Raw genomic sequence first — 12,497 nt, forward strand, 5'->3', positions numbered from 1 at the left:
CTCTCCTGCCTTGCCTCTTGGTATCCTAGGCAGAAGGAACTTGCAGAGACAAAGGGCACAGTAGAGCAAGTCCTGCCCAACACAGGTCTCCGAGACTGGACAGCTGAACAGCCCCTGTTGCTAAGTGATAGAGGCTTCCCCTCTCTGCCCCCATGCCAAAGACCTGCAAAGAACCGAGCCCACCACCCAAAGACCCAGAGAGAAGGTGTAGCAAATCTAGTATGGTGAGAAACTGGGGGCTCCATGCCCTATCAGTGCATCAAGAAGTTAAGGCTTTTAGCACTCCACATGAAAGTCTCTGCTAGAGGGGAGTGATGCTAGCACTAATTAATTGCAATCTCATAAGCACTGGATGTCAAGCATGCTTTCATAACTATTGTTTTTTCATATTTTCTGTTGTCCCTGTATTAGTGTTATTATGCCTAGCCCTGTGTAACTGAGAAATAAAGCATTACTTAGATAAACAGTTTGACGACTTCTCTAATCAAACGGACAGGAGATCGAAGGTAAATAAGAGGTACACATAAGGAAGGTGGCGTTGGAAATCCTAACTCTTCTCCCTACAGTAGTGTGGTAAAAAGGAAGCATTCCATTTGAAGTATGCAAAGAAATACTCGGGATACTGTAGCCATATGTCAAAAAAAACTTTTATGGACTGATGAAAATAAAATTTAACTTTTTACCCTGAATGCAAAGTGTTACATTTGACATAAAACAAATACAGTACATTATCTAGAGCAGCGGTTCTCAACCGGTGTGTCGCAACACATCAGTGTGTCACAACACATCAGTGTGTCGCGGCTCCCGGTGTTCCACTGCCCCGCTTGTGCTTCCCTTCTCCCTAGGGGCGTGGCTGAAGAGTGGAGAGATCTGTGCACCACCGCCGGAGGCCAGGCCAGCAGGGCCGAAGAGTAGAGAGACCTGTGTGCCGCCAGCGGCGGGAGCCGAAGAATGGTGAGACGCTGCGCGCCACTGCCAGAGGCCAGGCCACCGGCGGCTGAACAGTGGAGAGACGTTGCACGCCACCGGAGGTCAGGCCAGCGGCGGCTCATAAGCGGAGGCCAGGCTCATTGGGCCAAACAATGAGAAGAGGCTCCATGTGAGCTTGTGTGTGTGATAGAATGGGTGCCTGGGTGTGTGAGTGGCAGCTTTGTGTGTGTGTGGTAGAATGGGTGCCTGGGTACGTGAGTGAGAGCGTGTGTGTGTGTGTGAGAGAGAGAGAGAGACTGGTCAGGGAGGTGACTGGTGTGTGTGTGTGGGAGAGAAAGTGACTGGTCAGGGAGGTAACTGGTATGTGTGTGTGAGGAAGAGATACTAGTTAGGGTGATTACTGGTCTGTGTGAGACAGAGACTGGTTGTGGGCCCTAAGGAAGAGGATTGTGAGGACAGAGCATCAGCAGCCACTGCTGCTTCTGGTGAGTGCTATTGGCCTGCAAGGGAAAGGAGTAGGAGAGTTGCTGGAGAGGGTAAGTAAAGGCAGCTTTTTAAATTTATTTTTCTTGATTGACTGCCATTTTAATTATTGAGTATTAAGTGATGTGTCTGCTGTTTTGAAATGTTTATTGATATTTGGACAATTTTTAATAATTTGTATGCGTTTTTAATCATTGGATGTTATTCTGTTCATCAGCTGTTTTGTAACATTTATTAGTATAGTCTTACCATCATTTCTATCTATAGCAGCTTAGCTTGCTCTGTTTTCCTAATAGGAGGTGTATTAATCTTTAGGGCCTGGTTAAATATTTGTAGTGGTAAATTACTGTCTTTTCATAAGGAGGGGTATTGTGCCTGCCAGTAAAGAGAGTTTGCTTTGCTTTTACTGAGATGTCATCAGATCCAGAATATCTTTTTTTGTATGGTGAGCTGTACGGGTAATGCCCTAGTTCTGCTCTGCATCCATTTTTGGGGGTCAAGGGGGTTCCTGAGGATGCAGAATGTATATTTACATTTTGCCCCGTGACGGTCACATGTTCAGTGTGTCATGCATGTGAGAACCATCTGTCAGGTGTGTCCCAGCCGAAAAAAGGTTGAGAATCACTGATCTAGTAGGGATGAACACCATCATCCCTACTGTGAAGTATGTTGATGGCAGCATCATGTAACAGATTTTTTCATCAGAGAAAAGAAGAGACAATAAATGGAAAAAAGTACAGACAAATCCCTCTGTAAGAAAGCTGAGATGAAGTCCACCTTTCAAGTATGACGACCCGAAGCACACAGCCAAACACACATTGAAAAGTCTCAGGAGCAAAAAGGTAAATGTCCTGGAGTGGTTCAGTCAGAGGCCCAACACCATTCCAATCAAAATCTGTGGCATGATTTATTGCTGATCATCAACGCTGCCCAAAGAACGTGACAGAGCTGAACACTTTTGTAAATTGACATATCTAGATGTGCAGAGTTGGTGTAGACCTATCCCAACAGAATCATAGCTGTAATTGCTGCCAAAGATGCTTTCAACTATTGAATCGGGAGTGGAGGCTCATCCAATTGTTGGATTCAGTTTTGATTTTTGCATACGTATATGCTTTGGCCTCCAATAAAACATTTTTGGCCCTGATAGGTGAGAAGTACAGTATGTTCATGAGTAGAGAAACATTTCTACTTTAAGTATATGCACGCTAACACAACAAGATGTGAAAAATGTTCAAGGAGGTGTTGATTTTCAATTGACACTGTATATACTTTATAATAAGATTATAGGTGCTGCTGCTGGTGTGTTTTGCAGTTTAAGCTGTCACTGTGCACAGATTTGGCACCTCAGCTTCACAGCTAAATTTGCATGCAGTGAAAATCTTTACTAAAGACCTACCAGATTTAAAACCTGTTAAAAAAAAAACCAAACATAAAACAATCTTTCTCTGTAAATACTCTTTCTGCATATATCATTGTCACTCTTTTTGCCTTTTTTTAAATCTTTTTTTAAATTAGGGACACTAAGAAGGAGTTTTCATCTTAGGTATTAAATTTGAATTAAATTTGAAATATGCAATTTTAGGAATTTATGTAAATACAATAATTAAATTTAAGATACACGAATATTAAAATAAATTCAATGCACATATCCCAAAAAAATAAGAAATAGATATAGTATTTGTTACCAAAATCCCCTACAATTCCCTCTATACATAAAGAAAAACACTAGTCTGCATTTTTGGCTTGGCTATATTTTAATCTATAAACATGGATAAAATATAATTGCAAAGGAATATAAAAGTCCCTAATGTTAGATATAGCATGGCATATATTCATGCATGCTGCAGGAAGTATGATAGATTCCTGTAATGTTGGTTCTGCACTGGATTTCTTCAAGCTTAATAAATCAAGTTAATACAAGGTGTTTTAAAATCAAAGACATCTTCTGTTTGCTCTATTTATTTCCAATTCAACATATTTTTCTCTGAACCAGAACACAGGGAATGCACAGGTAAGCACCTTGATTTAACCTTTCTTAAACTATTTACTCTTTATGAAAGTACAATAAATAGCACATTTCCCAAACTGGAGGTTCTCTCTTTTTAATATTTTCATCAAATTAAAAATACAAGTTGCAATCATAACCAAATCTCAGTTCAGATATTCACACTTAAATCTATCTTTTACACAGGGATCAAAATCATCCCTATCATTGGGGTGAATTTTCAAAGGTGTTACACAAGTAAAATTAGCAAATATGGCCATAAGTACCAGTAGCTTATATGCTATTTTATAGAAGAATAGAAGATGGCCCTTATGAGCCATTCATCCAGGCGGGGATGGAACATTATCTCCTTTTTGATGCATTAAGGAAAAGGCGTGCCCTCTGTCTCTGGCAATCGTGGAATGGGAAATCCTAATTGAAGAGACTGGTCTAGCAGGAAAAAAAAGGAATTCACAATTAATCTAGTCAGGCTTTTCATGGAAGAAGTTAGCCATAGACTGGGTGGAAAGTGATGGGGATAGGAAGCAGAGACAGTTTGAAGAGGGAAGTGAGTGAGGCAAAGAGATGGCAGGGGTTTGAGGCAAGAGTGCTTGTCAGATGGACATAATAATCTTGCTTGACAAGTGTAAAAGCAGTCCGGATAGAGGGGAACACGAAATCAGCATGGGAGTGTGACTTCAACCAGAAGAGCAGGAACAGAACACAGGAAGTGAACTCTGGAAGTGAGCAAAGGTCGGGGTTTGGCTTGCCTTACAGGATGGGGGAGGGGTGGAGCAAGAGTGTTCAAAGAAGAGAAGAGTTCAGTATTCCAAGAGGAAACTGCATCATCAACCAAATCTGGCAAGAATGTAGAGGAGAGGATTCAGTAATCCACAACCTGGATATTCCAAAAGGAGCTGGTGGTGACCGCATGAGACTGCAGGGAAGAATGATTAAGAAGGAAAGATATCAGATTGTCAGTGATGGGAGGAACAGAGGAAGCAAAGACTAGACAAGGCAGTGACCACGCTGGTGAATGGGAGCAGCAGGGCACAGTTTGAGGTTTAATGAAGAAGTTAAAGCAAGGAAATCGGAGGCAAAAGAATCAGAGGTGTTATTAACATGGAGGTTAAAGTCCATAAGAAAAAGGGTAGGAGATGATCCCCACTCCACAGGCTGGATCTAATGGTTGGCCTGCAATGACAACATGGAATAGCAGAAAACTGCCCACAAGCCAACTACTGCCTTCTTTCTGCTGCTAGGGCTCATATTTTGTTTCAATTTCTATTTATATGCCTGACGTCTATCCTCCTTTCACTGTTCAACAGCTATCTCCCTTCTACTGTTGCTTTTTTTTTTTTTTGTTAATATTTGTGTATGTACTTCGGTTATCTGCCTAGAACCATGGATCGTGCAGGTTATACATTGTGAAAATAAATAAATAGGTTACAAGATGCAGGTCTCCCACTATCTTTTTTGCCTGACACTTCTGCAGAGGCCTCGCTTCCGCAAGCGGCACGGTGCTGTTTAGTGTTAGCAGGAGGGAGGTATCAGGCTGCACTGGAGAAAGGGGACGGAAGGATGGGACATAAGGAAGGGGGAAGAGAAAGAAAAACAGCAAGTGAGAGGGCAGGAACACTGGTGGGAGATGAACAAAAACAGAGATGGAGAGAGAGCAGAAAGGAGGCAAAGTGGGAAAGATTGGTTCCAGGGAGAACAAAGCAGAAAGTAAAGAAAGCATAAAGAAAGAGTGAAGACTGAAAAAAAGAACAGGCAGTGAATTATCCCCACAAAGGCGAATTATTAAAATGTGAATGATTTTCAATAAAAAATAATGATTTTTGTATCTGTTAATAGTAAATTACACAGTACATAGTAATATAAATTACAAGCAAATGTATGCTAAAAGCTCCAAAGGAGAATCTCAAAAAATGCAATGCAGAATTGTTTTTAAACTCGTGCGGAGAAATCTAGCCATAAGCATTTGCAAGAAATTGGGCCTCCGAGCTATAAACCAGGAAACCTCCATGTGAAACTGACCAAATTCCCGTATTTCCACATGCCTGAAGTATTTTTGAGAGGTTTTGTGTGGCCATGTAACAAACATGTCACTTAACTTTAGAAAAGGTCAAATTTGGGCGTTAAGCTTTTTTTTTTTTTTAATGAGACAAAAGTTGGTTGGTTTTTTTTTTTTTTGGGGGGGGGGGGGGAGAAGAACGTGTGGGTGGCTGATGATGATTTAGATTTAAATGACACCTTTCAAATGATTGGAGGTGGAATGGTTTCTTGCTACCAATTCTTTTACTCTGACCACTTTGAAACGGAAGAAGGAAATATACTATTTAGTTAAAATACATACAAAACCTTACTAAGATAACCTGAAAGTAATGAGGTTATATGATTTATTAATCAAAGGGCCATAACATAGTACCTTTAGATCCTTTTTGTTTGTTTTTTTAAACTGCAGTATTTTACAGATAAATTTAACAGAGGTTCTGGCAAACTATAATTGGTACGCTTTCATCTGTTTCACAAAAAGCTAAAAAGCTGAATCAACTCCACAGTGATTTCAACCTTTGGATCTCGAGTTTCCCATTATATTAGCGGCTGACTGAGCCATCCTTCGGGTTGAACTACACTTCTGAAACAGGTTATTCAGACTGCAACGAATGACAACTTACCTTGCTGAAGAAAAGCTTCTGTAGCCATTTCTCCGGTTCCTGCAATGATGCATTCTTCAGCAGGGTGCTTTTTGTTGTAATGCCTTTTCAAGGACCCAGCTATATTGCAGGAATAGTGGCAGTGGGCACAATGGAAAGGCTGTCAATAATAATATAAAACAGTGAAGAGGAGTATTTGTGGGTGATAATGTGTCATGACAATTTTATGCTTAATTATATATCATATGTTACTGTGTCGTAAGCCATTTTTGAATCCTATGGTGGGAAAAAGGAGAAGTACAAATACAAATGAGTTCAGATCCATTTGGGTTTTCAGGATACAAGGATATGCAAATGGATCCCATGTATATTCATTGTGGATACCCTAAAACCCTAACTGGCTGTGAGGGTTACCAGGACAGGTTGGGAAAGCCCTGGAATAGTCTCTAAAACAGGGGTAGGCAACTCTGGTTCTGGAGTACCACATACAGGTTTTTCAGGACATTCACAATGAATATGCATGAGAGGTATTTGCACCTCATGCATATTCATTCGTTCGTGCCACTCTAGGACCGGAGTTGCCTACCCCTATTCTAAAAGCACCAGTTTTATACCTGAATTGTAATTAATGCTACTACTTTATTCACTCAAAGCAGCTCACAATCAGAGAATTGCACTCAGGTGGAAGACTGAAGTGCTATTTTTTTCTAATTATTTTATTTATTTAGATTTCTAAACTGCCTTCTCAACCAAACCAGTTGGTCCAAGGTACAAAATTAAAATCATTGCTCAATACAATACAAACAAAAAAAAAATCAGACAATTAAAAACAGAACCTATTACAAATAACATAAAATATCCTTTTGGTGGGGTCATTAGGGATAATTTCTCTTACTAAACTCATATACATCTTAAAAAAAAATACAAACACCCTATTGATGAGAACACTATGCAATTTGAATAATTCTCAATAACAGTCACTTACATCTTTGCCAACAAAATACAATGCAGAAAGAAAAAAAACATACATCCAGCCTTTGTAGAAAATAGTGCTAGGAGAAACAACAATGAGACACGAATCATAATATCTGTGCATATTATAGAAAAGATTGAAAATGGAAAACCTAATTGCTGCAGTATAAAGGCAATTGATTGTCTTGTTCTCTTATATTTCCTTATCAAAGTCGTGGGACATAACAGAACAGTGGAGAAAAAAAAGTGATTCAGACTATTAAAGAGTTACAATAAAAAGGCTACATAAACACCAACTAGAGGAAGAGAACCATGTTGAAACACATACAAAAAAAATCAAAGCATCAAAGCAAAAAAATCCCCAAGCAGCTTTGTTACAAATCCCATAATTGCTTTTTAATCAGCCGGTTAGCTCAAACCACACTCTGCAGCCTGTTGAGTCAAACTGCTGCATTTAAATGAATTTCTTTCAAATTTGAAGAGGTAAACATTTAAATGTTTTCATCTATTGCATTTAAATAAGAAACCAATAATGCTTAACATCAAACAATTTAGTGCTAACAGAATGTCTTCTGAGTAAATGAATCAGTCATTAAGAATGAATGTTCCAAACAAATATCTGCCTTGAGAGCTTCGAAACACAGCTTTCTGGGTTTAATACTGATGAGATTCTATGCCAGTTGCGTTTTATAATGGGATATGATTATATAATTATATTTTGAGATATTAAATTATATTTTGAGTCATTTGTTATTACTTCCTAAGTATCAACATTTGCATCATTATGCACAGAAGTACTGAGACTCTTATTCCTAATCAATCATGTTTGTAGCAAATCGATACTACTTTCTGTTGATATTTTTTTGGGAAAAAAAAAAGATATTTATAATCAACCCCTTATTTCTATCTCAGTTAAGTTCAATAAAACAAATTCTGAAACTAAGTCTTACGTTAACTAGCAAGACCTCCATTTTAAATGTAGAAATATATAACATGATATTAGATAAGGACCGTAAGGCCCATCTAGTTAGTTCAATATCCTTCCTGTTGCAATACTATAGACCCAAGTTAATTGCCTGCTTTACATTCATTGTCTCACAAATAAGGATCCCTATGTTTCTCCCCTGCTTTCTTGAATTCTTTTGCTGTTTTGATCTCCACCAAGTCTACTGAGAGGCTGATCTGTGCATCCACCACCCTTTCTGCCACACAGCATGTAAATGCAGAATTAAAACAGTGATGCAATGGAACAAATATATAGTTTCATATTGACTTAATGGCTTTTCCTAGGAAGAAACTGAACTACCATATCAATTTTATCATCGTTTGTGTCTCACACTTTTCTACAGAGATTTCAAAGTGTGTTGCATTTAATTATGGTTCAGTAAAAAGGATAAGGGACATCAGAGGATTACAATCTGCAGGCTATAGTAGACATGAGTAACATAAGTAGCATTAGTGTGAGGAGATATAGGAAGCAATACTACTTTGTATACTTCTTCTGTAATAGTTTCAGGATTCAGCATATCTGAGATTGCATATTCTCAACTTTACCTTTGATGGTCTGGATTATGATCTTTATTCCATTTTCGAAGACAAGAACAAGTCAGAGATTATGGGATAAAAGGAAATCCATAAAGAAGCAATATAGATATATCTAAATAAAGAATGATACACTTAGCTTACGACAACTTTATTGGAGTTTTGTTTCAATTTTAGTGTGCATAAAAACCCATTTAACGTGAAATGAGTGGGTTTTATGCACATATTTGATTGTGGTTTGCATTTCCAAGCCTTGAATAAAACCTCCTCTCACTAGCACTAACTCGTATGCAATAATGGAATGTAAACACGAATCAACCAACCTCAAACCCTCTCTCACTAATTCCTGCTGAATATTTATCATACTATTACCATTCACAACTGTCATATTTATTCATTTGATTACCTATGTACCGTTTCATTTTTCACTTGCTATTCTAATGTATCAATAGGCTGAAATGTAAATATTGTGCTGTTCAATTTCTCCCCTTCCATCCCAAGTTTATTTTCCTTGTTTTTTGTAACTTTCCCTCTTCCTTTTTCTGATTCACTGTATTTAAAGTTCAAGGTTCTTATTGAAAATATTGTTTTTTACGTTACGTTATGCTTTACACTCCTTGTTATTTGTAAACCGGGTTGATGTGATGCCTATCATGAAACTCGGTATAACAAAAACAATAAATAAATAAATAAATAACATGGACTCACTAAACAAAACAAAAATGAAACTACAGCACATCCCTATTACAGTTCTGTTCAGCTGCAGATTCTTCTGTATGCACAATCTATGCAGCGCAGAGGTGCCATCTAGAGTTGATGGCCTCCACTCGATAACAGAGGGGGAGATCCTCTGCACCTGGGGCATCCACCCCCTACAAGGGAAAGACCACATATGAATTGGCACAGTGGTTGCCTGGGGAGTTGGTCCACACTCGAAACTGGAAACCCGCCATAGCAATTTCACATCCCAACTTAGAACATGGTTATCATAATCTGTACAACACAGGTCACCCTGAGACTATTTTTGTTGAATATTTTAAGACCTTAATTCTTAATCTTTGTAAATAGATCACACATTTTTAAAATTCTTTTGAAAACATTTCTGGTAGTTAAATAAGTTCAACAAATAGAATTAAAAGAAGCTGGAATACAGAACAGTACACTATCCCTAGTCAGCAGATAAGAACGTAAGAAATTGCCATACTGGGTCAGACTAAGGGTCCATCAAGCCCAGCATCCTGTTTCCAACAGTGGCCAATCCAGGCCATAAGAACCTGGCAAGTACCCAAAAACTAAGTCTATTCCATGTGCTAGTAATAGCAGTGGCTATTTTCTAAGTCAACTTAATTAATAGCAGGTAATGGACTTCTCCTCCAAGACCTTATCCAATCCTTTTTTGAAACCAGCTGCACTAACTGCACTAACCACATCCTTTGGCAACAAATTCCAGGGCTTTATTGTGCGTTGAGTGAAAAAGAATTTTCTCCAAGTAGTCTTAAATGTGCTACTTGCTAACTTCATGGAATGCCCCCTAGTCCTTATATTATTCGAAAGTGTAAATAACCGAGTCACATCTACTCGTTCAAGACCTCTCATGATCTTAAAGACCTCTATCATATCCCCTCTCAGCCGTCTCTTCTCCAAGCTGAACAGCCTTAACCTCTTCAGGCTTTCTTCATAGGGGAGCTGTTCCATCCCCTTTATCATTTTGGTTGCCCTTCTCTGTACCTTCTCCATCGCAACTATATCTTTTTTGAGATGCGGCGACCAGAATTGTAAACAGTATTCAAGGTGCGGTCTCACCATGGAGCGATACAGAGGCATTATGACATTTTCCGTTCTATTAACCATTCCCTTCCTAATAATTCTTAACATTCTATTTGCTTTTTTGACTGCTGCAGCACACTGAGCCAACGATTTTAAAGTATTATCCACTATGATGCCTAGATCTTTTTCCTGGGTGGTAGCTCCTAACATGGAACCTAACATCGTGTAACTACAGCAAGGGTTATTTTTCCCTATATGCAACACCTTGCACTTGTCCACATTAAATTTCATCTGCCATTTGGATACCCAATCTTCCAGTCCTGCAAGGTCCTCCTGTAATGTATCACAGTCTGCTTGTGAATTAACAACTCTGAATAATTTTGTATCATCCGCAAATTTGATAACCTCACTCGTCGTATTCCTTTCCAGATCATTTATATATATATATATATTGAAAAGCACTGGTCCAACTACAGATCCCTGAGGCACTCCACTGTTTACCCTATTCCACTGAGAAAATTGACCATTTAATCCTACTCTCTGTTTCCTGTCTTTTAACCAGTTTGTAATCCACGAAAGGACATCGCCTCCTATCCCATGACTTTTTAGTTTTCGAAGAAGCCTCTCATGAGGGACTTTGTCAAACGCCTTCTGAAAATCCAAATACACTACATCTACCGGTTCACCTTTATCCACATGTTTATTAACCCCTTCAAAAAAATGAAGCAGATTTATTAGGCAAGACTTCCCTTGGGTAAATCCATGTTGACTGTGTCCCATTAAATCATGTCTTTCTATATGCTCTACGATTTTAATCTTGAGAATAGTTTCCACTATTTTTCCCGGCACTGAAGTCAGGCTCACTGGTCTATAGTTACCCGGATCGCCCCTGGAGCCTTTTTTAAATATTGGGGTTACATTGACCACCCTCCAGTCTTCAGGTACAATGGATGATTTTAATGATAGGTTACAAATTTTAACTAATAGATCAGAAATTTCATTTTTTAGTTCCTTCCGAACCCTAGGATGCATACCATCCGGTACAGGTGATTTGCTACTCTTTAGTTTGTCAATCTGGCCTACTACATCTTCCAGGTTCACAGTGATTTCGTTCAGTCCGTCTGACTCATCACCCCTGAAAACCATCTCCGGAACTGGTATCTCCCCAACTTCCTCATTAGTAAACACGGAGGCAAAGAATTCATTTAGTCTTTCTGCAATGGCCTTATCTTCCCTAAGAGCCCCTTTAACCCCTCTGTCATCTAATGGTCCAACTGACTCCCTCACAGGTTTCTTGCTTTGGATATATTTTAAAAAGTTTTTATTATGAGTTTTTGCCTCTATGGCCAACTTCATTTCAAATTCTCTCTTTGCCTGTCTTATCAATGTTTTACACTTACCTTGACAATGCTTATGTTTTATCCTATTTTCTTCAGATGGATCCTTCTTCCAATTTTTGAAGCATTTTTTTTTTGGCTAAAATAGCCTCTTTCACCCCACCTTTTAACCATGACGGTAATCGTTTTGCCTTCCTTCCACCTTTCTTAATGCGCGGAATACATATGGACTGCGCCTCTAGGATTGTATTTTTAAACAATGTCCAAGCCTGTTGAACACTTTTAACCTTTGCAGCTGCACCTTTCAGTTTTAAACACAGCTACACTAACTGCACTAACCACATCCTCTGGCAACAAATTCCAGAATTTAATTGTGCGTTGAGTGAAAAAGAACTTTCTCCGATTAGTTTTAAATGTGCCACATGCTAACTTCATGGAGTGCCCCCTAGTCTATTATCCGAAAGAGTAAATAACCGATTCACATTGATTCGTTCTAGACCTCTCATGATTTTAAACACCTCTATCATATCCCCCCTCAGCTGTCTCTTCTCCAAGCTGAAAAGTCCTAACCTCTTTAGTCTTTCCTCATAGGGGAGCTGTTCCATTCCCCTTATCATTTTGGTAGCCCTTCTCTGCACCATCTCCATCACAAGTATATCTTTTTTGAGATGCGGCAACCAGAATTGTACACAGTATTCAAGGCGCGGTCTCACCATGGAGCGATACAGAGGCATTTTGCCATTTTCCTTTTTATTCACCATTCCCTTTCTAATACTTCCCAAAATTCTGTTTATAGTCAATTAGAAAGAAATTAGAGGT

General features: G+C 38.9%; 1 protein-coding gene across 2 annotated transcripts in view; it reads right to left on the bottom strand.

Moving 5' to 3' along the window:
• The window catches only part of ZFAT (zinc finger and AT-hook domain containing), a 466,784-nt gene that overhangs the window by 181,071 nt on the left and 273,216 nt on the right, over positions 1-12,497 (bottom strand). The window contains exons 12-13 of one of the 2 annotated variants that reach the window (XM_029592066.1): positions 6,082-6,220; positions 3,455-3,850 (exon numbers count right to left, since the gene is read on the bottom strand). In XM_029592066.1, the coding sequence (XP_029447926.1) occupies positions 3,783-3,850; positions 6,082-6,220 (207 nt within the window). In that variant the 3' untranslated portion in view covers positions 3,455-3,782. Of the gene's footprint in view, positions 1-3,454; positions 3,851-6,081; positions 6,221-12,497 lie in introns of those variants that run through there. The other variant, XM_029592065.1, reaches the window with a different exon arrangement.

The sequence above is a fragment of the Rhinatrema bivittatum genome, chromosome 2, assembly GCF_901001135.1.
Source record: "Rhinatrema bivittatum chromosome 2, aRhiBiv1.1, whole genome shotgun sequence".
Taxonomy (NCBI): Eukaryota; Metazoa; Chordata; class Amphibia; order Gymnophiona; family Rhinatrematidae; genus Rhinatrema; species Rhinatrema bivittatum.